The sequence below is a fragment of the Oncorhynchus clarkii genome, chromosome 29 (assembly GCF_045791955.1).
Source record: "Oncorhynchus clarkii lewisi isolate Uvic-CL-2024 chromosome 29, UVic_Ocla_1.0, whole genome shotgun sequence".
Classification (NCBI taxonomy): Eukaryota; Metazoa; Chordata; class Actinopteri; order Salmoniformes; family Salmonidae; genus Oncorhynchus; species Oncorhynchus clarkii.
Window position 1 is genome coordinate 14,075,514 of NC_092175.1, and position 26,130 is coordinate 14,101,643.

A 26,130-nucleotide genomic window follows, 5' to 3' on the forward strand; every position below is an offset into this window, starting at 1 on the left:
CAGAAGAAAGGAAGACAAAATAAGGACAGAAGAAAAAAGGAAAAGAAAAAAGGATAACAAAGTGAAACAGTCCTCTGAAGAAACAAGAGAGCATAATACAAGAAACAGCACTTCTATTGCAACATTGTAGCCAACATCACCAGCGTTGCTATGGAAATTGTTTACCCACCAGACATCCAAACAGAGAAAGCTAAGAAAAGTTTCAAAGGTTTGTTGATGGGACAGAACCATGAATGCCTGTTTGCAGATCTTACCAGTTACAAAACAAGAGCAAATTTAATTTTTAATACCAATCGAGGGAACATATGGAAAAAGGTTATTTGCAACCATTTCCCTTTCTCAAAAAAGAGGGGCATCAGCCAAGGATGTCAGATCAGCATTTTTGAAGAAGCTGACCAGAGCAACACATATCAAACAGTAAACTTATATAATAATGGAACTGTATTGATACAAGGCAATGATTCAAGCCTCCAGGCTTTTGAGAATAGGTTTGCTACCCTAAAAGAAGACGCTGACATCATCTCAGAAAATGAGGAAAAAGTCAAGGAGGGAGATGGAGAAAAGCAGACCCCAATGGTCTCTGTGACCCAGCAGGAAGCCCTCAACGTCCCTTTACCTACCTCACCTGCAGCAGACAGAGTCAAGGACATGACAATTTCAATAAGAACACCTGCTATGCAACGTTTCCACAACACCCTCTCTCTAGTCGAAGCAGAGGTCATAGAACTCAGAGAGAACAAGCTTCAAGAGGAGGACACTGTCCAGAAACTCAAAGAAGAGATGAAACAGTTCAGGGAGGAGAGCAGAGCATCCATAGCTAAATTAGAAAGCAGAATGGACAAGCTGAGTCAGACAAATGATGACCTCAGAGACCATCTGAGCACAACAAGAAAGGAGCTCGAACAAAAAGAGAGGTACATTGACACCCTCAACCGGCAGAGAGTCATTGTGTCCTCTGCATCTAGAGAACATGTCCACCAGCTTGGTACAACACAAGCAGAACCTGAGACCAGCATGGCCTCCACTACACAGCCGGATGACACTGCACCAGCCTACCAGTCTGCTCCAGCCCAGGTCAACCTACCAGCCTCTCAGTCTGCTCCAGCCCAGGTCAACCTACCAGCCTCCCAGTCTGCTCCAGCCCAGGTCAGAATACCAGCCTCCCAGTCTGCTCCAGCCCAGGTTAACCTACCAGCCTCCCAGTCTGCTCCAGCCCAGGTCAACCTACCAGCCTCCCAGTCTGCTCCAGCCCAGGTCAGAATACCAGCCTCCCAGTCTGCTCCAGCCCAGGTTAACCTACCAGCCTCCCAGTCTGCTCCAGCCCAGGTCAGAATACCAGCCTCCCAGTCTGCTCCACCCAGACAATCACCCACAACTGCAATTCTAATTGATTCAAATGGGAAGTTCTTAGTCCAGGAAAGATTATTCCCTAGACACCAGGTGTATAAGTTCTGGTGTCCTACAACTGAGAGTGCAATGCAGCTACTCAGTCAGACCAGGATTGACACCCCTGACAACATCATCATCCACACTGGCACAAACGACCTTCATGCCAAAGGTGAAAATGTATCTGGGGCAGTGAGAAGAGTGGCAGAACGGGCACAGGCTATGTTCCCAACAACCAATATAGTTGTGTCCACCCTCCTACCAAGAAAAGACTTCCCAGAAAAGTTGATCGACAAAATAAATCAACAGATCACTGTGGACTGTGCCTCACTGCTCAACGTCAGAATGGCTCACCACCCCACTCTGACATGTCAACACTTATATGATAATATACATCTTGATCAGGACAGTATCAGAACCTTTGCCAAGGACCTAAAAGATGCAACACTTGGCAGGGACCCACACACCCATCACCCCAGCAACAAAGGTCCCCCGCCCCACCTTCTGAAACAACAGTACCTCCACCATCCCGAGGAGAAAAGAGCCAGACATGGCTTATTACAGCACAGCTCTACTAGACCAGGCCCAACACAGCACAGCTCTACTAGACCTGGCCCATCACAACACAGCTCTACTAGACCCGGCCCTTCACAACACAGCTCTACTAGACCCGGCCCATCCCAACACAGCTCTACTAGACCTGGCCCATCACAACACAGCTCTACTAGACCTGGCCCATCACAACAAAGCTCTACTAGACCCGGCCCATCACAACACAGCTCTACTAGACCCGGCCCATCACAACACAGCTCTACTAGACCCGGCCCATCACAACACAGCTCTACTAGACCCGGCCCATCACAACACAGCTCTACTAGACCCGGCCCATCACAACACAGCTCTACTAGACCCAGCCCATCACAACACAGCTCTGACCACTACTCCAGGGTCGGTCAGAACACTGCCCTTCAGGGAAGTAGACCACATGATGCAGTCCACACCATGTATCAATTAGATCGTCAGCCTACATATGCTGAGGTAACCTCTGGCAGAAGACCCCTAGAACAATCAGAGATAGGAGAGATGCGCCAACTACTGCAACTAATATGCAGACTACTGAGCTAGACAGTCCCTTTAATTCACACACGGGCACGCACGCGCACACACACACACACACAAACACACAGGGTTGCAGATTGCACATAAAATAAGTACAGTGCAATCTTATTCCATTCTTATTAATTTGTTTACAAATATTCCTAAATGTATTGACACCGGTATTATAATAATTATTATATGTAATGGTGTGTGTGTGTGTGTGTGTGTGCGCGTGTGTGTGTATGTATGTATGTATGTATGTGTGTATATGTATGTGTATGTATATATATGTATGTATGTGTATGTGTATGTATATATGTATATATATATGTATGTGTATGTATGTATGTATGTATATGTGTATGTATGTGTATATATATGTATATATATGTATATATATAGTATTTTATTTTTTTTGTTTTTTTCGATGTACTTTACTCAAACCAGTGAATATCACTTATTATAAATGAGATCATTAACTATCAGCTCTTGGAATATCCAGGGCCTATACTCTTCACATTTTGGTTATAAAACAACTAATCCAGAATTGATTAAAAACATCAAGGGACAGGACATCATAATCCTACTGGAAACATGGTGTCGTGGAGACATAGATACTCAGTGTCCCTCAGGCTATAGAGAAAGTTTACTACCATCAATCAAACATAAAAATGTTAAACGGGGCCGAGACTCAGGTGGAATCATCATTTGGCATAAGCAGGACTTAGCACTGAATGAAATGAAAAAAGGTACCACTCACATTTGGCTAAAACTTAACAAAGGTACAATCTATTGTGACAATGATGTATACATATGTGCAGCTTATGCTCCTCCTTCAGATTCATCATATTATGATGATCAGTTTTTTGACAATCTCCAGACAGAAATCATTACATTTCAGGCGCAGGGTAAAGTGCTTCTTTGTGGAGATTTCAATGCAAGAACAGGTTCTGAGCCTGACTACACTGATGCGGGAGGTAACCACCACATATTTGGACACCCCTCCTTGTACAGTAGCCCTATTATAAATAATAGAAACAGTCCTGACCAAATACTGAACAAAAATGGAAAAGAGTTAGTACATCTCTGTCGAGCCTTAGGCCTGTACATGCTTAATGGTAGAATCAGAGGGGACTCTTTAGGTCAGTTTACTTACTGCTCAGCTCTTGGGACAAGTGTAGTCGATTATGCCATCACTGACATTGACCCCTCCTCCATTAGTGCATTCACTGTCAGACCACAGACACCATTGTCAGATCACAGTCAGATCAACGTGTTTCTGAAGAAATTAACCGGCAATATTCATTCAAAAAAACAGCCCAATAAACTTTACAACATAAACCAATCGTTCAGATGGGCTCCAAACAGTGCAGAGGCATTCATTGAAACATTGAACTCAAATGAAATGATGAACTCTATACAGTTTTTCAATAACTCACAGTACCAAAACAATAAAGATGGTGTCAATTCAGCTACCCAAAACATCAACTGCATATTCCAAAAAGCAGCATCGAAAGCAAATTTGAGAAAACCAAAGCAATGCAACATCAGAAGCAAAAATCAAAATGTTTCTGACAAATGGTTTGATAATGAATGTAAAACAATTAGAAAACACCTAAGACAAATGTCAAACAAAAAACATAAGCAGCAAAACAACCCAGAGCTACGATATGAATACTTTGAAACTCTGAAACAGTATAAACAAACACTGAAATGCAAGAAATTGAATTATACCAACAAGACACTTGATGAAATTGAAAACGCAATTGACCAAAATCAGTTCTGGGACATGTGGAACAATTTAAGCACAACAAAGCCACAAGAATTAGCCATACAAGATGTAGGAATTTGGAAAACTTACTTTGATAATCTATACAAAAACATCCCACAAAAAGACTTAAACCAGAACCAATTAGAAATTAAAGAAAAATTGAACATCCTGGAATCAGTCATTAAAAACAACCAAAATCCATTAGATTACCCAATAACCCAACAAGAACTAAATGAAAAGCTAAAATCTATTAAATCAAAAAAGGCTTGTGGTGTAGACAACATCAGAAATGAAATGCTGAAAAACAGCACACCTGAGTTGCAAAATGCTGTGCTTAAATTGTTCAACATGGTTTTAACTTCTGGCTGCTTCCCTGATGTCTGGAACCAGGGGCTCATCTCCCCTATCCACAAAAGTGGAGACAAATCAGACCCCAATAATTACAGGGGAATTTGCGTCAACAGTAACTTGGGAAAGATTTTCTGTAGCATTTTGAATTCAAGAATTCAAACCTTTCTTCAAGAAAAAAATGTAATAAGTAAATGTCAAATTGGCTTTCTCCCTAACCGTCGCACTACTGACCATATATACACCTTACACACACTAATTAATAAACACGTCCACCAAAAAAAAGAGGGCAAAATCTTTGCTTGCTTTATTGACTTTAAAAAAGCATTTGATTCGATTTGGCACGAAGGGCTATTCTACAAAATTCTACAAAGTGGGCTTGGTGGTAAGGTGTATGACTTAATAAAATGTATGTACACAGAAAATAAGTGTGCAATAAAAATCAAAAACCAAAGAACAGAATTTTTTTCACAATGTCGAGGTGTGAGACAAGGCTGCAATTTGAGTCCAAATCTTTTCAACATTTATATCAATGAATTAGCAGACATGTTGGACCAATCTCCAGCCCCAGGACTCACACTATTTGACAGAGGTGAAATACCTGCTATATGCTGATGACTTGGTACTTCTATCACCAACCAAAGAAGGTCTTCAACAAAACATTAATATTCTGGAGCAATATTGCCATAATTGGGCCCTGGCAGTAAATTTCCAAAAAACTAAAATCATGATTTTCCAAAAAAAAAACAGATGTCAGAAACAAAAATGTAAATTCACCCTGAACAACACCTTAATTGAACACACAAAAAATTACACCTACCTTGGTCTGACCATATCTGCATCGGGAAACTTTAATATGGCAGTGAAGGCACTCAAAGAAAAAGCCCGCAGAGCAATGTATGCAATAAAAATGAAATTATTCAAAATCAACATCCCAATTAGAATTTGGACTAAAATATTTGACAGTGTAATCCTACCAATAGCACTTTATGGAAGTGAGGTTTGGGGGCCACTCAATAAACTGGATTTTAAAATGTGGGACAAACATCCAATTGAAACCCTACATGCAGAATTCTGTCGGAAAATTCTACAAGTCCAGAGAAATACACCAACTAATGCATGTAGGGCAGAATTGGGCCGTTTTCCAGTAATAATGAAAATACAGAAAAGATCATTAAAATTTTGGCTACATCTAAATTCAAGTCCAAATTCGAGTCTGCAATTTAAAGCACTTCAAGCCCAAGAGCTGAGCCCAGAAACGAGCCCTCTCAGTCAGCTGGTGTTGGACCTCACCAATCAAGCTGACACCAGCACTGCTTCAAAAGAAAGAATTCCAATAAACAAAATCATGAACCAATCAAAGGAATTATACTTACAATACTGGAAAAACAAAACAAAATCCCAAAGCCGACTAAATTGCTATCTGACCCTAAACAGAGAATATGAATTGGCTGATTATCTCTACTCTGTCAGAGATACGAAGCAGAGACAGATCCTTACCAAGTACAGGCTGAGTGACCACCGATTGGCAATAGAAACCGGCAGACATAAAAAGACATGGCTACCCAAAGAGGAGCGTGTATGTGGTCACTGCATGACAGGGGAGGTAGAGACAGAGATGCACTTTCTCCTTTACTGTGATAAATATTCCTCACAAAGAGATTCATTATTCACAGAAATGACTACATATATTCCACATTTTTACAAATTGAACCCAGAGGAAAAACTAAGAATACTCATGGGCGAAGGAGCAATGGCTCCTCTTGCAGCCAAATATGTATTTTCCTGCCATAGCCTGAGGGACACTGAATAATAACATCTGCATAGTAAACAGTAACTTACTTATTATCACTATTATTGTTATTACTATAATTATTAATGTTTACTGTAGACTGTTACCATTTTATTGTATTTATTTTTGTATTATTATTTACTACCATTTTATATTATTATTTGCTATCATTTACAATTTTGTTACAATGTATATTGTATACATTGTTGCTTTGGCAATATTGACAATGTTTTTCATGCCAATAAAGCAGCTTGAATTTGAATTTGACACAGAGCGAGAGAGAGAGACACACAGAGCGAGAGAGAGAGAGAGACACAGAGCGAGAGAGAGAGAGAGAGAGAGACACACAGAGCGAGAGAGAGACACACAGAGCGAGAGAGAGAGAGAGAGAGAGACACACAGAGCGAGAGAGAGAGAGAGAGACACAGAGCGAGAGAGACACACAGAGCGAGAGAGAGAGAGAGAGACACAGAGCGAGAGAGAGAGAGAGACACAGAGCGAGAGAGAGAGACACACAGAGCGAGAGAGAGAGACACACAGAGCGAGAGAGAGAGACACACAGAGCGAGAGAGAGAGAGAGACACAGAGCGAGAGGAGAGAGACACACAGAGCGAGAGAGAGAGAGAGAGACACACAGAGCGAGAGAGAGAGAGAGAGACACACAGAGCGAGAGAGAGACACACAGAGCGAGAGAGAGAGGCACACAGAGCGAGAGAGAGAGACACACAGAGCGAGAGAGACACACAGAGCGAGAGAGAGAGAGAGAGAGAGAGAGACACACAGAGCGAGAGAGAGAGAGAGACACAGAGCGAGAGAGAGAGAGAGAGACACAGAGCGAGAGAGAGAGACACACAGAGCGAGAGAGAGAGAGAGACACAGAGCGAGAGGAGAGAGACACACAGAGCGAGAGAGAGAGAGAGACACAGAGCGAGAGAGACACACAGAGCGAGAGAGAGAGAGACACACACAGAGCGAGAGAGAGACACAGAGCGAGAGCGAGAGAGAGACACAGAGCGAGAGAGAGACACAGAGAGAGACAGAGAGAGAGAGAGACACACAGAGCGAGAGAGAGAGAGAGACACACAGAGCGAGAGAGAGAGAGAGAGACACACAGAGCGAGAGAGAGAGGGAGACACAGAGCGAGAGAGAGAGAGAGAGACACAGAGCGAGAGAGAGAGACACAGAGCGAGAGAGAGAGAGAGAGACACAGAGCGAGAGAGAGAGACACACAGAACGAGAGAGAGAGAGAGAGAGAGAGAGAGACACACAGAGCGAGAGCGAGAGAGAGACACAGAGCGAGAGAGAGACACAGAGTGAGAGAGAGACACAGAGAGAGACAGAGAGAGAGAGAGACACACACAGAGCGAGACACACAAACACAGAGCGAGACACACAAACACAGAGCGAGACACACAAACACAGAGCGAGACACACAAACACAGAGCGAGACACACAAACACAGAGCGAGACACACAAACACAGAGCGAGACACACAAACACAGAGCGAGACACACAAACACAGAGCGAGACACACAAACACAGAGCGAGACACACAAACACAGAGCGAGACACACAAACACAGAGCGAGACACACAAACACAGAGCGAGACACACAAACACAGAGCGAGACACACAAACACAGAGCGAGACACACAAACACAGAGCGAGACACACAAACACAGAGCGAGACACACAAACACAGAGCGAGACACACAAACACAGAGCGAGACACACAAACACAGAGCGAGACACACAAACACAGAGCGAGACACACAAACACAGAGCGAGACACACAAACACAGAGCGAGACACACAAACACAAAGCGAGAGAGAAACAAACAGGGCGAGAGAGAGACAGAGGGGGGTGAGAACAAAAGAGAGAGAAAATATTTGCCCCCTTCTCTGGCCCCTTTGCTCTGCAGAAAGCTAACAGGGCATGCAAACATACAGGTAGCGTAAGTCCTTCCTGGCGTCTCTCCCACAGCACCAAAAAAACAAATGTTTTCTGCCCGCATTATTAGAATGTTTGTGCACATAGCAGAAACCTTCACCCAGGGAAGACCCAGGGAAGAGCAAGTTTATGCAAAGACACACCGCAATGAAATGTTAATGTTTAAGAGTAGCAGCCTACAGCAGAATAGGTTATTCACAAAAGAAGAACAGACTGTTTCCTCCTCTAATTCAGAAACACTTCAAATTCGCCCTGGTCTTGTTTCCACTGCAGCGGAGGACTGTTCATCAGACAAACTTTCACCCAATCAGACAAGCTGGCTGCCCTGGCAACTTGAGAAGAGCAAGAGAGTGCTCAACCGAAGGGGGGGGGGGGGCGAGTCTCCACAAGCCTGCACCGTTGGCAGGCCTCAATCTCCCGGGCCTCAGTCAGTCAGTCAACCACAGGTTGAGGAAGTGAACGCAGCTGCCATTGGTGTTGTGATACCCTGCAGATTTAGGCTAGCGGGGAACAATCTCTCACCAGTTGAAAGGGTAGGTTTGAACTGCCGACATGACTGTGGCCAGGTCACCGGGCACAGACAACATCCGGAAGAAAAGTATCAGAAAGTGATTGGGTGAAATAGGCAGGTCAGTGTGGCTTATTAGTATACTATGCAGTGTTACATAACAGACTATGTAACATGGGAGTAGCCTTGAGCTTGGAAAAGTGAGACTATGTCCCCCTCTGCAGAGAGAAAAGAGCAACACATGCACTCAATGAGAGCCAATGAAAAGCCTGTTGCTACCCTGGAGGCAAGAATCGAAAAGGGGGAAAAAAACTCTAACTAAAATAATAATTTGGCGCTTTGTGCAAAATATTTGGTTCAAATGAAGGTTTATAACAATCAAGTAACAATTTCACGGCTCACAATTAGCTTCCGCCATGAAATGATCTGACAGATAATGGACAGAAACATTAAGAACATTTTTGTTTTTGGGGACAACATCAATTAATTCAAATCATAAAACATTCCCATTATAATCTAACAAAATAACCAACCTTTGCTTAGCCAGTATGGCAAACGTACCAGGGTCATTAAAAAATAAACAAATGGGCAAAGTGGGAGGTGCCTGCAGTCCACTTTAAAAACAGATACAGCTCGCAGGAGTGACACGTATCAAGATCTAGTGGGAGCCACAGTATTAAAATATGGGGCTGTGGCATCAGCAGCAATAAGTCCCCTTTGGAACACTGTATTACACCACGAGCTCTCTCAACACCAGGCTTTCACGACACCCATGCATTTGATTGACATTTTGGCTACTCTGCCAAAATCTCTCCCTCGGTCCTTCCCGCTCTCCACATCTAGTCTTTCTCCTTCACTCCTTTTGCTACCTCTCTCTCACAGCACCCACCTCCTCCCTCCCCTTACACCTCCCCTCCCTTCCTCTCCGTCTCTCTAACCTGTGGCTAATCCTGCTGGCAGACATGCTACGCCTCCAGGAAGAAGATTTGCCAATTCAGACTCCAGTCTCTGGAGGCGATCAAGTAATGAAAAGCACATGTGAGCCCTCTCACGCACACAGGGCCCATAAAAACAGGCGTTTTACTGGAATGGAGCAGGGCCAAGCGCAGTATGGTGAAGCATTAAAAAAAGAGAAATTCAATTACAATGTGGATAGATTTTATTGTTGCCCTCAAATTAAGTTCTGTACTTTTTTTGTTTTTGTTCCCGTTGAACAGCGCGTGATTTTAGAGAGGCTTTGTTTGCTGTCGAATGTGATCAGCTCTCATTTTAACGGCTCGATGTCCCTCGTCGCTTGACGGGCTTAAGTCTCAACAAGTGGAAATGCCGAATAAAACGCACCCCATCGGTCTGACTTCTTACACATTTCTAAGTCGTTTCTACCTTCACTGCCTGTCATTCTACTTGTCTGCAATAGGAGGAGCACAAAACAACATACATTTAGCATCTAAACAAAATATTCAGAACCTAAAAAAACAAACAGGGGAATCAAATGTGTAAAGTAGTCAACCACAGCGCTAACCGCACAGAAGACCCAACAGTGTGTGTGTGTGTTGTGTGCGCGCACGCAAGAGAAACAGCCGCCATTCGGTACCCATTCACCGCGTATCCATGTATTGTTCTGCCTGCATTGTGCCCAAGTTACTACAATCAGCACTTAGTACAATTCCATTGATTCATCACTGCGCCACAAATCAGTCTACCGTGCAGTCTGTGTGCCTCCCTCCTCCACCAAATGAGTGCCATTACCACCCCGACTACACCGCAGCTGCCATCAGCTCTATTGAGTTCCCACCACATTAGAACACAGTGTCCCATTGGGTCTTTGACTTTAGCGGGGGTATGGCCATCTATCATAGGCTCGAGAAAGAGGAACAGAAAGGCATATTTGAACATGGAGCAGCAGCAGCAGCCCCCCCCCCCCCCTTCAGAAAGTGGCTCAGTATAGCAGATGTTCACCCGAGCACTAAAGAGGCCCCTGAAAAGGAGAACGCTCTATTATCTCAATCTCCAGCTATGCAGGCAGAGTGTACTCTCCCAGTCGTCACTGTCTCATTCTCCCCCTCTCATTCCTGACTCTCTCTCCCTGGTGGAGCTGCAATGGGACCAACTTTTGTACTATTTACCTTTTTACAGTTAGCAGCTGGATACGAGCTCTCTCTCTCTAACGCTTCACTCTACTTTAACACTGTGCAGGCGTAGTCTCGGTGTACAAGCTCCCTCTCCTTCTCTCACTCTCTTCATTTTTGTCTGCGTCAAACTCGGCCGCCTTTTCCTCTTACACTGCATTCACATGCATAAAAGTTTGACCAGCTACGCAGTTACAAAACAGCCAACACAGCACTCATCTTGGGTGCATACATTAAGCATTTTTGTCCAATTCTAGCTAATGATGTACAGTACCAGTCAAAAGTTTGGACACCTACTCAGTCAAGGGTATTTCTTTATTTTTTTAAACTATTTTTCACATTGAAAGTGAGGACATCAAAACTATGAAATAACACATATGGAATCATGTAGTAACCAAAAAAAAGAATGTAAACAACTCAAAATATATTTTATATTTGAGATTCTTCAAAGTAGCCACCCTTTGCCTTGATGATAGCTTTGCACACTCTTGGCATTCTCTCAACCAGCTTCATGAGGTAGTCACCTGGAACGCATTTCAATTAACAGGTGTGCATTGTTAAAAGTTCATTTGTGGAATGTCTTCCTTCTTAATGTGTTTGAGCCAATCAGTAGTGTTGTGACAAGGTAGGGGTGGTATACAGAAGATAGGACTATTTGGTAAAAGACAAAGTCCATATTATGGCAAGAACAGCTCAAATAAGCAAAGAGAAATGACAGTCCATTGCTTTAAGACATGAAGGCCAGAACATTTCAAGAACTTTGAAAGTTTCTTCAAGTGTAGCTGCAAAAACCATCAAGCACTATGATGAACTGGCTCTCATGAGGGTTGCCACAGGAAAGGAAGACCCAGAGTTACTTCTGCTGCAGAGGATAAGTTCATTAGAGTTACCAGCCTCAGAAATTGCAGCTCAAATAAATGCTTCAGAGTTCAAGTAACAGACACCTCAACATCAACTGTTCAGAGGAGACTGCGTGAATCAGGCCTTCATTTTATTTAACCTTTCTTTAAAAAAATCTAGGCAAGTATTATTATTTTACAATAACAGCCTATCCTAGCCAAACCCTAACTATGCTGGTCCAATTGTGTGCCGCCCGATGGGACTCCCAACCGATTGTGATAAAGCACCAATAAGAAGGAGATTTGCTTGGACCAAGAAACATGAGCAATGGACATTAGACCAGTGGAAATCTGTCCTTTAAAAAAATATATTTTTTAGATTTTTGGTTCCAACCGCCATGTCTTTGTGAGACGCAGAGTCGGTGAATGGATGATCTCTGAATGTGTGGTTCCCACCGTGAAGCATGGAGGTGGTGGTGTGATGGTGCTTTGCTGGTGACACTGTCTGTGATTTATTTTGAATTCAAGGCACACTTAACCAGCATGGCTTCCACAACATTCTGCAGAGATACGCCATCCTATCTGGTTTGCGCTTAGTGGGACGATCATTTGTTTTTCATCAGGACAATGACGACACCTCCAGGCTGTGTAAGGGCTATTTGACCAAGAAGGAGAGTGCTGGAGGGCTGCATGAGATGACCTGGCCTCCACAATCACCCAACCTCAACCCAATTGAGATCGTTTGGGATGAGTTGGACCGCAGAGTGAAGGAAAAGCAGCCAACAAGTGCTCAGTATATGTGGGAACTCCTACAAGACTGTTGGAAAAGCATTCCTCATGAAGCTGGTTGAGAGAATCCCAAGAGTGTGCAAAGGGTGGCTACTTTGAAGAATCTGAAATATATTTTGATTTGTTTAACACTTTTTTTTTTTGGTGACTACATGATTCCACGCGTGTCATTTCATAGTTGATGTCTTCACTATTATTCTACAATATAGAAAATAGTAAAAATAAAAACTCCTTGAATGAGTAGGTGTGTCCAAACTTTTGACTGGCACTGTATAAAAACTCTGGACTGCTGACGCTACATATTGGCCATTGAGAAGCTTTGAAGTCACCGGTCAGCCATATTGGCACTTCCTAATAAGAGCAGTCCTCTTAATGGAATTCTACAGTATTTAAAATGTTTCAAGCAAGGGCAGAATTACATGTATTGAAGTATTGTTTGTTGTAGTGCGGACAGTAACATCGGTAAAAAAATAAATACACATTTTAAAAAACACAAGGAAAATGGCATGAGGGTGTCTAATATAATACATTTTTCAAACAGAAAACGTAGACAATGAATGCGTTTCAATAGCTTCCAAAATCGTACATTTTTTTACACAATTGATGAGTACCAAGATGGCTATGCGGTGGCTTCAATACCACCCCCCCACCCCCACCCCCCACCACCGTCCGTCATCCAGGGTTTATACACTTCATCGGTCTGGAACACTCTACAGAGACAGCATATACGGATCGGAGCAAGGCTGGCTTGCGTGCCGTTTTTAACCAGATAGCTAGCAAGCTGCTAGCGAAGTAACCTACAGCCTACTGGCAGGCCCAAAACGAAGTAACGCAAATCCAACCTAAAAACATCCATTACATGCACGTGAAGCCGGAAGTAGGCTTTAGAAAAGGGGGGGGGGGGGGGCGAAGGCACAAGTCACTCACGGCTAAGAGAAAAGATGAGGTGACTTTACGTCTGATAAACATTCAAGTCAACATAAAGGTGTTAGAAATAAAATGCTACCGTTCCAACACGAGACTAGAGCAACATTTCAGTTACCTCCATTCCCTTCACGTTACAGTCGCATGAGAGGGAGAAAGTCTCCAAAGACTGGGAAATGTAACGGCGGCAAAGATTTCCTTGAGCAAGACGGAGCACGTAGCCTACGTGCCTTGTTGAGGCTGATAAATGCCAGAGTGAATCATAAGCGTTGAACTAAACCCTTAGGGCCTCTTTTACACTAGACTAGTGTAACGACACATACTATCTCCATGATACATATTTTTGCAGTGTACAGAGACAGATCGAGATCACATACCCCCCCTCGAGTGGTACAATGTGAAGACAATGGCTCTCCAAAGCCACACGTTCCTGCAAGAATTACCTTAATACCAGTGACAGCATTTTTGTTCTGTTAGCCAAATTGAGAATTAAAAGGCTTTTCAAAACGTATGCACGTTTGTGAATCGTTGCATTAATCAAGTGTGCAACACTATGTTCAACAAGGCTTAAATGATAAGCTCTTGTATAGTTTGAAAACAAACAAAACCTTATTTTGTTTGTCTGTATAGGTGGTGCGGCAGGTAGCCTAGTATAGGTGGTGCGGCAGGTAGCCTAGTATAGGTGGTGCGGCAGGTAGTCTAGTATAGGTGGTGCGGCAGGTAGTCTAGTATAGGTGGTGCGGCAGGTAGCCTAGTATAGGTGGTGCGGCAGGTAGTCTAGTATAGGTGGTGCGGCAGGTAGCCTAGTATAGGTGGTGCGGCAGGTAGTCTAGTATAGGTGGTGCGGCAGGTAGCCTAGTATAGGTGGTGCGGCAGGTAGTCTAGTATAGGTGGTGCGGCAGGTAGCCTAGTATAGGTGGTGCGGCAGGTAGTCTAGTATAGGTGGTGCGGCAGGTAGTCTAGTATAGGTGGTGCGGCAGGTAGCCTAGTATAGGTGGTGCGGCAGGTAGTCTAGTATAGGTGGTGCGGCAGGTAGTCTAGTATAGGTGGTGCGGCAGGTAGCCTAGTATAGGTGGTGCGGCAGGTAGTCTAGTATAGGTGGTACGGCAGGTAGCCTAGTATAGGTGGTGCGGCAGGTAGTCTAGTATAGGTGGTGCGGCAGGTAGCCTAGTATAGGTGGTGCGGCAGGTAGTCTAGTATAGGTGGTGCGGCAGGTAGCCTAGTATAGGTGGTGCGGCAGGTAGCCTAGTATAGGTGGTGCGGCAGGTAGTCTAGTATAGGTGGTGCGGCAGGTAGCCTAGTATAGGTGGTGCGGCAGGTAGTCTAGAATAGGTGGTGCGGCAGGTAGCCTAGTATAGGTGGTGCGGCAGGTAGTCTAGTATAGGTGGTGCGGCAGGTAGCCTAGTATAGGTGGTGCGGCAGGTAGTCTAGTATAGGTGGTGCGGCAGGTAGTCTAGTATAGGTGGTGCGGCAGGTAGTCTAGTATAGGTGGTGCGGCAGGTAGCCTAGTATAGGTGGTGCGGCAGGTAGCCTAGTATAGGTGGTGCGGCAGGTAGCCTAGTATAGGTGGTGCGGCAGGTAGTCTAGTATAGGTGGTGCGGCAGGTAGCCTAGTATAGGTGGTGCGGCAGGTAGCCTAGTATAGGTGGTGCGGCAGGTAGTCTAGTATAGGTGGTGCGGCAGGTAGCCTAGTATAGGTGGTGCGGCAGGTAGCCTAGTATAGGTGGTGCGGCAGGTAGCCTAGTATAGGTGGTGCGGCAGGTAGCCTAGTATAGGTGGTGCGTAGGTGGTGCGGCAGGTAGCCTAGTATAGGTGGTGCGGCAGGTAGCCTAGTATAGGTGGTGCGGCAGGTAGCCTAGTATAGGTGGTGCGGCAGGTAGCCTAGTATAGGTGGTGCGGCAGGTAGCCTAGTATAGGTGGTGCGGCAGGTAGCCTAGATTTTCGGTTGCTAGATCAAATCCCCGAGCTCACAAGGTAAAAATCTGTCATCCTGCCCACGAACAAGACTGTTAAACTCACTGTTCCTAGGCCGTCATTCTAAATAAGAATTTGTTCTTAACTGACTTGCCTAGTTAAATAAAAGGTACAAAATAAAAATGTAAAAGTTGCATACCGTTTTGTCACGAAAGCTACAACTTTAGAGGCATAAAAAAAAAAACGGCCTCAACACCAGGATCAACCACTATTTAAATGTGTTACTAGGGTGGAGCCTTCCAGCCAAAAAGAGTGAATGGAAGTTGTGAACTGAAAGTGACGCTTTCTTCATCTCAGTGGTTTTTAGGCTCAGAGTTCCTCTTTGCTGGCTGGCTACATGCCTCAGTTGAGAGGCCCAGGAAAGGAGCAGCAGCACGCTGGTGTTTTAAAAAGCCTTGGAGCTGGAATGAGCCGGAATGCTTCCCCAAGCCCAGTCCAGAGCCCCCCCCCCCCCCCCGCTCTCTCCACATCTGCTGCTCTGAAGTAAACCCCTGTGGCTCAGTGAGAGCACAGGCCTCTTTCCAAGCCTCCACTCTCCGGGGCCGACTCCAGGAACATTATCAAAACATTAAAAAGAGGAGTAGGGTGAGAGAGAAGAAAGCTGAAGCACTGGAGGAAAGGGAGAGAGAGCGGATCTGCCAGATCCCCCAGTGTCAGGCAATAAATCACAAACACTCTGAAGCAACAAGACTCTCACTCCCGCCCAGAGCCCTCCTCAGAACCTCTCCCCCTTAGTCAACCCAGGCACCCAAGCCCCTCTCTTCTGCCCCCCAGCCCACCTTCAGCTCTGATCACTCAGCTCACCAACAGCTTTCCCCAGCTTTCAGCCCCTTCCCTCCAGCCCCTCATCTTGCTCCCAGCATCAAGCGCTCTCTGCCTCTCCCCCCCCTTTCCGTAACTGGGTCACAGAGACTTTCTTCTCCTAGTGCTACATTCACACTTGCTCTGGGCTCAGCGCTGCCACTCAACCGTTCAACACATGCCCCTTCATATGGCTCCTCGCTCACCCTGCTATCCCCAGCTAAAGAATTTCACAATCACACCACAAAGAACAAGGAATGGAAACCTGGCAAACAGAGCCTGTTTTATAGGTGAGCAGAGGACTACCAAAGACAAAGAGCCCGCATATAGGATACGGTGTCCTTAAGTGGCCATATAGAATTGTCGGTTTTGACCGAAATAGCCTGGGTTGTTTGTTTTATAATAGCTCAATTGTTATTTTTTACGACGGTAGATAAATGATGTATCATTGTAAAAAAGAACAAGACAATGGTGTGATATGTAATCTCGCTGACACAAGGCTTTTCCACAACACAAAAATTACTCAAGTTATCTTTTGTGAATGGAATATCAAAACTCCCCCCTAGAGAGATTTTTCTTAAACAGGCAACAACAAAAATCTCCCTAAAAATATGCCCAATGCAAACAGACAAGCTTCCAGATCAGATCTGGGCCATATAATGCCCATGTAGATTAGTCAGCAGAATATAAACTATATACAGTGCTTTCGGAAGTATTCAGACCACTTGACATTCCACATTTTGTTACGTTACAGCCTCATTCTAAAATGTATTAAATAGGACAATGACCCAACACACCCCAGGCTGTGTAAGGGCTATTTGACCAAGAAGGAGAGTGATGGAGTGCTGCATCAGATGACCTGGCCTCCACAACAACCTTTCCTCTGGCTGGGCCAATCAAGGACATTCAGAGACTTGTCCCGAAGCCACTCCTGCATCGTCTTGGCTGTGTGCTCAGGGTCGTTGTCCTGTTGGAAGGTGAACCTTTGCTGAAAGGTCAATAAAATCGAGCACACAGCCATGCAATCTCCAAAGACAAACATTGGCAGTAGAATGGCCTCACTGAAAAGCTCATTGACTTTCAACGTGGCACCATCATAGGATGACAACTTTCCAACAAGCCAGTTTGTCAAATGTTTGCCCTTCCAGAACTGCCCCCGTTAACTGTGAGTGTTGTTGTTGTGAAGTGGAAACGTCTAGGAGCCACAACGGCTCACCGCGAATTGATAGGCCACAGAAGCTCACAGAACAGGACTACCGAGTGCTGAAGCGTGTAAAAATCATCTGTACTCATTTGCAACACTCACTACTGAGTTCCAAACTGCCTCTGGAAGCAACGTCGGCACAATAACTCTTTGTCGGGAGATTCATGAAAAGGGTTTCCATGTGCAAGCAGCCGCACACACGCCTAAGATCACCATGCACAATGCCAAGCTTCGGCTGAGTGGTGTAAAGTTCACCGCCATTGGATTCTGGAGCAGTAGAAACGTGTTCTCAGGAGTGATGAATCACACTTCACCATCTGGCTGTCCAACCGTCAAATCTGGGTTTGGCGGATGCCAGGACAACGCTACTTGCCCCAATGCATAGTGCCACTATAAAGTTTGGTGGAGGAGGAATAATGGTCTGGCTGTTTTTCCAGGTTCAGACTCAGCCCCTTAGTTCCAGTGAAGGGAAATCTCAAAGCTACAGCATACAGTGACTTTCTAGACGATTCTGTGCTTCCAACTGTGGCAACAGTTTAGGGAAAGCCCTTCCTGTTTCAGCACGACAATGCCCCCATGCACAAAGCGAGGTCCATACAGAAATGGTTTGTCAAGATCGGTATGGAAGCACTTGACTGACCTGCACAGAGCCCTGACCTCAACCCCATCTTTGGGATGAATTGGAACGCAGACTGTGAGCCAGGCCTAAACTCCCAACATCAGCGACCAACCTCAACAATTCTCATGGCTGAATGTAAGCAAGTCCCTGCAGCAATGTTTCAACTAGAGGTCGACCGATTAATCGGAATGGCCGATTAATTAGGGCCGGAAAATCTGTATTTTTGGGCACTGATTTTGCAGATGAAAAAAAAAATGTATACCTTTATTTAACTAGGCAAATCAGTTAAGAACACATTCTTATTTTACGGCCTAGGAACAGTGGGTTAACTGCCTTGTTCAGGGGCAGAACGACAGATTTTCACCTTGTCAGCTCGGGGGATCCAATCTTGCAACCTTACATTTAACGAGTCCAACTCTCTAACCACCTGCCTCTCATTGCACTCCACAAGGAGCCTGCCTGTTACGCGAATGCAGTAGAAGCCAAGGTAAATTGCTAGCTAGCATTAAACTTATAAAAAAACATCAATCATAATCACTAGTTATCTACACATGGTTGATGATATTAGTTTATCTAGCGTGTCCTGCGTTGTATATAATCGATGCAACACTGGGGGAGGATTTAACAAAAGCGCATTTGCGAAAGAAAAACAATTGTTGGACGACTGTACCCAACCATAAACACCAATGCCTTTCTTAAAATCAATACACAGAAGTATATATTTTTAAACCTGCATATTTAGCTCAAAGAAATCCAGGTTAGCAGGCAATATTAACCAGGTGAAATTGTGTCATTTCTCTTGCGTTCATTGCACGCAGAGTCAGGGTATATGCAACAGTTTGGGCAGCCTGGCTCATTGCGAACTAATTTGCCAGAATTTTACGTAATTATGACATAACATTGAAGGTTGTGCAATGTAACAAGAATATTTAGACTTAGAGATGCCACCCGTTAGATAAAATACCAAACGGTTCCGTATTTCACTGAAATAATGAACGTTTTGTTTTTGAAATGATAGTTTCCGGATTCGACCATATTAATGACCAAAGGCTCTTATTTCTGTGTGTTATGTTATAATTAAGTCTATGATTTGATAGAGCAGTCTGACGGAGTGGTGGTAGACAGCAGCAGGCTCGTAAGCATTCATTCAAACAGCACTTTCGTGCGTTTTGCCAGCAGCTGTTTGAGAGCAGCTCTTTGCAAGCACAGTGCTGTTCATGACTTAAAAGCCTATCAGCCTAATGGTTGTGTAACGATGTGAAATGGCTAGCTAGTTAGCGGGGTGTGCGCTAAAAGCGTTTCAAACAACACTCGCTCTGAGACTTAAAGTAGTTATTCCCCTTGCTTCCCCGCGGCTTTTGTGGAGCGATGGGTAACGCTGCTTCGAGTGTGGCTGTTGCCGATGTGTTCCTGGTTCGAGCCCAGGTAGGAGCGAGGAGAGGGACGGAAGCTATACTGTCACACTGGCAATACTATAGTGCCTATAAGAACATCCAATTGTCAAAGGTATATGAAATACAAATGGTATAGAGAGAAATAGTCCTACAAGTCTCATGTTAAAAGGAACCACCAACTTTCATATGTTCTCATGTTCTGAGCAAGGAACTCAAACATTAGCTTTTTTACATGGCACATATTGCATTTTTACTTCTCCAACACTTTTGCATTATTTAAACCAAATTGAATTTTTTGTATTATTTATTTGAGGCTAAATAGATTTTTATTGATGTATTATATTATATTAAGTTTAAATAAGTGTTTATTCAGTATTGTTGTAATTGTCATTATTAAAAATAAATAAATAAAATACATTTTTTTAAAGAAGAATCGGCTGATTAATCGGTATCGGATTTTTTGGTCCTACAATAATCGGTATCGGCGTTGAAAAATCATAATCGGTCGACCTCTAGTTTCAACATCTAGATGAAAGCATTCCCAGAAGAGAGGAATGCTGTTATAGCAGCAAAGGGAGGACCAATTCCATACTTATGGAATGAGATGTTCAAAGAGGTGTCCACATACTTTTGGTTATGTAGTGTAGAATGACGGGTGCAAAAACATGACTTTGTGCCCCAAGGGAAATTGAATTTGATCTCTTTTCAATGCAGGCCTAGAGGAGTAACAAAAGAGAAGTGCTCCAGAGGTACAATTGGTGGGCTGGTACCAGGTGCTGCGCAGCAACACAATGCGCTGGGCGCTGGACCAGAGCCAAGCACCATTGTCCTCCGGCCCTGGTTAGCATTCAGTGGGGCTACTGTGAACACTCCCACTTGTTATCAAGGCTGACATTGTAGTCCCACCATATAAATCGTCTTTCTCTGGTAGCGTTTGATGCTGGGCCAAAGTAACCACATGGACCAAACTGCAAGGGCAAGTACAAATGAGGTAACAAACAAAAAAATAAAAGCAAACAATGTCAACTGACTTGCTTGACCCTAGGCCTATTTCTTTCGAAATAAAGAGTCGAGACAATGGCTCCCTTGCAAACATTGGCACATGGTCCGCTTACTACAACGATTGGAATAGCCTAGGAATCAACATTCCCAAACAGATTTCCGTTGGAAACACAAACCACCTGATTGAAAAAATATATAATCAAACTCAACCATTTATCCTTTCCAGTGATGAAAACATGGATGTCTCAATGTATGGTGGGTTATGCAAAATGGGTCCATTTTTTTTTGCACCTTTATCTCCTGAATGTTTTGGCATTCTGGTCCAAATGATAACTTTGACCACTTCTTCCATGGGCAAACATGTAAGGAAAGTTGTTTAAATCAAACAGAATGCTATAAAAAGGTGAATTCAAAATGGATTTACCCGTAGCCTACTTATCCATGGTCTTCAACATGAACTGACAAGCTGCTACTACTAGAAATGGTTTGCTTAAATCTTTTAACCTGAGTACTACAACAAAAACAGTAGCTAAATGGAATGGAAGTCCTGTTCTGATTAAAATCATTGAGGGAAATTAGAGTTCAATCAAGAGGCATTCAACCATGGTTTGGTTAGCTAGATAGCTAACGTTTTTATAACTACCTAGCTACTGTACTTCTATGCTAATTAAGTTTGATGTTACTACAGAAAAACCTGGGAATATGTTTATGGTTAAATTTTCTTGAAGTTTTCCTTCAAAATTGCTGCTCAAACCTGCATGCATAGCGTAGCGAGAGAGAGAGACAGCACTACTCTGCTGCTTGCTGAGAAAGCACAGTGTCAGCAGAGCGTGTTGTGCTTAAAAGGGTCTGTGCAGAAAAGCGAGAGCTTAAAAGGGTTTGTGCGGCAAAGAAATGGAGATGCCATTAATAAATATTGTAAAAAAATGTCACACGTACTCTGATGTCCAAACTTGTGAAACATGTGAACTTGTGAAACAGACGTCTATGACGTTCTGCATTTCTGTATAGTACAGATCACAGACAACTGATGTTAATATAATTCTGCTACCTGGTGATAATCCACTTCACTTACTGTAGTTACATTTTTTCTAACTCAAGATGTCTTATCATAGCCAACACCCCATTCTTTCTGCAGACATCAGACTTAACTTGGGGTGGATATTTAACCTCTAAAAGTCTAGGCCGTTGGGGTGGTTCTACTCAGCTAACATGGAATTATTTTAAGATGGTCATACCATGGATCACTTAGCTATTTGATTTTGACATATAAGACCCCTTTAGGTATAAAATATATATACAGTCCATTCAGAAAGTATTCGGACAACTTGACTTTTACCATATTGTTACATTACAGCCTTGTTCTAAAAATGAATAAATAGTTTCCCCCCCCTCATCAATCTACAAAATATCCCATAATGACAAAGTGAAATCCGTTTTTTAGAAATGTTTGCAAATGTACAAAGAAATATAAAACAGAAATACCTCATTTACGTAAGTATTCAGACCCTTTGCTATGAGACTCAAAATTGAGTGCAGATGCATCCTGTTTCCATTGACCATTCTTGAGATGTTGCAACAATTTGATTGGAGTCCACCTGTGGTAAATTCAATTGATGGGACATGATTTGGAAAGGCACACACCTGTCTACATAAGGTCCCACAGTTGACAGTGCATGTCAGAGCAAAAAACCAGGCAACGATGTCGAAGGAATTATCCGTTGAGCTCCGAGACAGGATTGTGTCGAGGCACAGATCTGGGGAAAGGTACCAAAACATTTCTGCACCATTGAAGGTCAGAGAACACATTGGCCACCATAATTCTCAAATGGAATAAGTTAGGAACCACCAAGACTCTTCCTAGAGCTGGCCTCCCGGCCAAACTGAGCAATCGGGTGAGAAGAGCTTTGGGGTCACTCTGACAGAGCTCTAGAGTTCCACTGTGGAGATGGTTGTCCTTCTTGCAAGTTCTCCCATCTCTTCAACACTCCACCAATCAGGCCTTTACGGTAGTGGCCAGATGGAAGACACTCCTCAGTAAAAAAGCACATGATAGCTAATTTGGGAGTTTAGCCAAAAGGCCAAGTGTCACATCTGGAGGAAACCTGGCACCATTCCTATGGTGAAGCATGGTGGTGGCAGCATCATGCTGTGGGGACTTTTTTCAGTGCAGGGACTGGGAGACTAGTCAGGATCGAGGGAAAGGTGAATGGAGCAAAGTACAGAGAGATCCTTGATGAAAAACTACTACAGAGCGCTCAGGATCTCAGGCTGGCGCGAAGGTTCGCCTTCCAACGACACTAAGCAAACAGCCAAGACAATGCAGTAGTGGCTTTCAGATAAGTCTCTGAATGTCTGAGAGTGGCCCAGCCAAAGCCAGAACCCAATCAAAAATCTCTGGAGAGAAATTAAAATAGCTGTGCAGCGACGCTCTCTATCCAACCTGACAGAACTTGAGAGGATTTGCAGAGAAGAATGGGAGAAACTCCCCCAAATACAGGTGTGCCAAGCTTGTAGCGTCATACCCAAGAAGACAAGGCTGTAATCGCTGCCAAAGGTGCTTCAACAAAGTACTGAGTAAAGGGTCTGAATACTTATGTAAAAGGTTGTTGTATCAGCACGTGACAAATACAATGTTATTTAAAAAATATATTTTTATAACTTTGCCAAAATTTCTAAAAACCTGTCTTTTCTTTGTCATTATGGGGTATTGTGTGTAAGGGGGGGGGGGGGGGGGGGGGATGAACAATTTAATCCGTTTTAGAATAAGGCTGTAACATAACAAAATGTGGAAAAGGTCAAGGGGTCTGAATACTTTCCTAATGCACTGTATACCACTGAGGGATGATTGAACACTCAATTTAGGGGTAGGGTATTCACAAAGTAGCCTACCATCTGGATTTGCTTTGTGGGTGAAAAAGTATCTTAGATTAAATCTAACAAAAGGGTTTGTAATGGGTGATGTATCTAAAACTCATTGGTCATGTTACCAAGAGATTAGTCTGTATGAAAGATGAACCATTCCACCACCGCAGGGTTTACATGTCAGCTTGGCTGCAAACCAATGGTGGATTAGTCTTTGGAATGTCATTGTGTTTCAGCAACTGGCTGTTAATGCAGGAGAAAAGTTTGGCTTAACTGCGTGGGGCCTACTCAATCAAAACCTGTGGGTGTGGGGGGCATGTAAAAAAAGATATATATATTTTTAAAAATACCCATGCGGTTTGAAATAGTTTAATAGCTTCTGTTTTTTTACACTGAACATCATTTTGTTTAGTACTGTACAAACAAACACAACTGCATCCCAATACCTGGTACCAGGTATTGGGGTTTAGTTGAAGAAGGCAGACTGTTAATAACTCACCTTGTTCATCACCAGAGTCAGCCTTGGAAGAGCCCGGGGCCATGGGTAAGGGTCTGGGGGGTCTCGGCTTGGGAGTGGGAGGAGAGATCCTCTTCTTCCCAATGAACTCCACATATGTCCCAGGGAAGTCCCCCTTTTCCTGAGTGGTTTCATTAAAGCCAGGCAGCCAGCCAATGTCCTCGGGCCTTTCCTCCAGGCCGTCGCTGTACCCGAGGGCCCCCAGGGCCCCTTTGGTCACTGTTAAGATGTCCCCCACATGGAGGTTAATGTCCTCCTCTCTCTCCTTCTTGTAGTCGTAAAGTGCCCTGTACTGATATCCTTCCGCAGCCATCGTGATTACTTATTTTCCACAGGGCTGTTATTCCTTTAGAAAATAAACACTGTGTGAATAACTTGTTTGGGCAGGTCCCACCAATTGGTTACTCTTCTTGTTTTTCTGAGAACGTATTAACTGAGCAAACACACTTCGGGCCAAAAAAGAAAAACACAACATGTATTGAACGTTCTAGTCCTCAATAGTTCTCTGTTTTTTTTTTTAACTTGTCTTTAGGTCATTCTCAAAAGCACCCCTGTGGTGCCTCCGGCAGTGTGTTTCCATCAGTATATGGCCTGCAGCAGTAGCCTTGAGAATGTACCCCTGACCTGCAATACAGAGCAGAAGAAGACATTTGCAACATGTTGCGTAAGACAATACTTGATTATCAAGTACAGATTAGTGGTGGTGGCTACATTTACAAGAAAGGAACCAGCAACAATACCCAATACTGTCATATGGTGGTTTCCTCACTAGTGCCAATATGATTAGTTCTGCTGAATAAACCCAATATTCAAACAAACAGTGGTTGAATGAGCACCAAAATATAAGTTATAAACTAACTAATTAAAAGGTTTACGTTTACATAATGTCTGAGATGGCACGCAAACAGACAAAGTAGTTAGATGAAAAAACATGTTGGTCATGCCAATAAAACACGGTATCGTATGCACCAGTCACGTAGATACAATGTGACGCTACAACAAGCAATACAAATGCAGCTTTGGTAAACTAGCTAGCTAATTAACGTTATATCGTTGCACTCTATAGCAGCAAAGTAGTAGCTAGTTACTGTAACTACCTAACGCCAAGTAGTGCTAGCTTTACCACAGACAATGGGCTTTAGGCTCAAATGACGCCTGGCATGTTGACAGCTAATTGGTAAATTAACATTAAGTAATCTGAAGTTTTCGCGTTGTCTAACATTGTAAGACCTGATGAGTAACGACGTTAGCATGAATAACGTGACATTTCATTATTACTAACGTTAGCTAGCTGTGTTGCATGGCTGACGACGAGCAATCGAAATGTCTAACGTTAACTGAACTTGCTAGCTATCTAACTTGAACTACTTTCTTTAACAATATAAAAAGTTATACGCTAAGCCAATATTAAATACACATAATTCGATGCAAGTAAAGCGATACGACACAATGCTGACGGTAGCACAGTATTTAGCCTGTATGCATTGCTAACGTGCTAGCCTACATCATGGCTAGCTAGCTAAACATACTAAACACACAGCTTGAGAGGAGGACGACTCACATGCATGAAGAGTGCCCAGGTTGAGGCGAATCGGATGAATCCTCCTTCCTTCCCGTGTGCCCACACAATTATACTCCTATCCCCAAAATATACCTCTTTACGTTAGTCAGACAAAGCCAAAAGCCGCTGGAAGTACCGATAAAGTTGTCGAGCAATCGACAAAATTAATCCATGACTTAAAAAGGTGGGTTTTAATCTTCTTTGCTATAGCTCCGATTTGTAATCTATCGATAAACGAGAGCAAGTTCACTTACAAATTTCAGCGAGGTTCCGTGCTTTTCCGAGAGGCATGTCTGTGGCGTGACCATAGTGGTGAGTAGGAGGAGTATTCTTCTTCTTCTGTGGGGTTTAACGGGGGTTGGCATCCAATATCCATTACCGCCCCCAACTGGACTATAGTATAAATCTATTATATTTTGCGATACAAAATGGGAAAGGGGAAAAGGAAAAAACACCCTTCCAAGCTACATTCATTAAAACCAGTGGTGTGTATTCGTGGATGCCAAGGGAAGCCAGACTTCCCCAAAAAATGGACAAAAAATAAAAACAAAATACATATAAAATAATATCTTAATAATAACATCTTTTGTCTCTGTGTTTTCCTTCAATTCTCAAGAGGCTGAATGTATCTCACTGGAGAAACATCAGAGTGAGTGAAA

General features: G+C 43.6%; 1 protein-coding gene across 1 annotated transcript in view; it reads right to left on the bottom strand.

The window, feature by feature from the left end:
- Positions 1-25,814, bottom strand: part of LOC139387946 (phosphatidylinositol 3-kinase regulatory subunit alpha-like) — a 52,313-nt gene extending 26,499 nt beyond the window's left edge. Inside the window, exons 1-2 of the mRNA XM_071134343.1 lie at positions 25,472-25,814; positions 23,893-24,534 (exon numbers count right to left, since the gene is read on the bottom strand). Of these exons, the coding sequence (XP_070990444.1) occupies positions 23,893-24,223 (331 nt within the window). The 5' untranslated portion in view covers positions 24,224-24,534; positions 25,472-25,814. The remainder of the gene's footprint in view (positions 1-23,892; positions 24,535-25,471) is intronic.
- Positions 25,815-26,130: the final 316 nt, after the last annotated feature.